The 1,459-nt window shown below is 40.2% G+C and overlaps 1 protein-coding gene across 1 annotated transcript in view; it reads left to right on the top strand.

Moving 5' to 3' along the window:
* LOC107104199 (equilibrative nucleoside transporter 4-like) overlaps positions 1-1,235 on the top strand; it is a gene marked incomplete at its 3' end in the record, with an annotated part of 12,952 nt that extends 11,717 nt beyond the window's left edge. The window contains exons 5-6 of the mRNA XM_015404144.1: positions 814-888; positions 967-1,235. Coding sequence (XP_015259630.1) covers positions 814-888; positions 967-1,235 — 344 coding nt within the window. The remainder of the gene's footprint in view (positions 1-813; positions 889-966) is intronic.
* Positions 1,236-1,459: the final 224 nt, after the last annotated feature.

Raw genomic sequence — 1,459 nt, 5'->3', positions numbered from 1 at the left:
GTTTAAGTGAGGATGCAGGCAGTAACCTTCTGGATCAACTGCAGCTGTTTGATGGAGTTTTTAGCCAAACATATGAAGACACTGTTGCAGTAATCCGTTCTACTAAAGAGGAACTCATTAATTCGTTTTTCAGGATCCTGCTGAGACGTTAGTCTCTGCAAGTGTTAGTCTGAGTTTATTACTACATTCAGATTTAGATCCTGATTATTGGTTTCTAGGTGTGTTGACTTTAAATACTCTTCTTCAGGTCCAAAATTATTTAAGTTTTGCCTTTCAGTTTGGTTTGTTTCCTGAATGGTTTCATAGTCACCTGGTGACATAGTCATGTATAGCTGTGTGTCATCTGCATAGTGAAGGTAACTTTTGCTGCTGGTTAAGATCTGAGCAGGGTAAGTTCTACTTACCTGACAATGTTCCATTTATAAAGATCTGAGTTGTAGAAACAGTTCAGCAACATCAGCATCTTTACAAAAGTTTGATTCTTTTCAAATTCATTTGATTGCCAGTTAGCAGCAATAGAACATATAAGAAGAGCTGTTGTGAAAGGTTAGACATCATATGATGGAGAAACTCAAACAGATGTCTAAATTTGGACAGAATGTAATTAGTTTAGAATATTTATACAATCAGCTGACAATCCTCCGCTTTGCTTTTTGTGAGCTCTGAGCTTTATATGGTCACAGTTTAATTAGTGGAGAACTTCTCTAGAGTGGTTCTGTGGAGGTTCAGGAAGAAGAACGGCTCCATAAGTTGAGCTGTGACAGCGTAAGGTCTTTGTTTGCATTGATAACTGGATTCGTCTCCCTCCTCCAGTGCAGCAGTCCAGTTTCTATGGTTACATGGGGATGCTTCCCAAGAGGTATACTCAGGGGGTGATGACTGGAGAAAGTAAGTACTCTCAGAAAGATGCATAAATATTTGTTTTTCTCTCTTTTTAAAAACCTTGTCTCTTGTTGAACCTTCCAGGCACGGCCGGCGTGATTATTTCGCTGTCTCGCATCTTCACCAAGCTGTTGATAGACGACGAGAAGATGAACACCGTGATCTTCTTCCTCATCTCTATCGGCATGGAGAAGCTCTGCTTTCTGCTTCACCTCGTCGTCCGACGCTCGCGGTTTGTCCGCTACTACACCAGCCACGCTCAGGGCAAAGGTCCGGCAAAATGTCACGATCCGAGAGACACCGGCACCGGATACAGGGTCCATCATGACGTCACAGCAGAGGAGGTTATATTCGTAAGTTATGTTAACATTTATAGTACTTTAACATTTAGAGCATATGTTTACCTTACATGTTGTCATTGTTTCATTAAACCACCAATCGGTCTGGATTTAATAGTGTAACGGCAACTGGGGAATGGTAGAAATTGCATAGATAGATAGATAGATAGATAGATAGATAGATAGATAGATAGATAGATAGATAGATAGATAGATAGATAGATAGATAGATAGATAGA

Source organism: Cyprinodon variegatus, unplaced genomic scaffold (assembly GCF_000732505.1).
Source record: "Cyprinodon variegatus isolate N-32 unplaced genomic scaffold, C_variegatus-1.0 Scaffold1647, whole genome shotgun sequence".
Lineage (NCBI taxonomy): Eukaryota > Metazoa > Chordata > Actinopteri > Cyprinodontiformes > Cyprinodontidae > Cyprinodon > Cyprinodon variegatus.
Note: the sequence above shows the minus strand (reverse complement) of the source record. Positions and strands in the feature narration are given on the sequence as shown.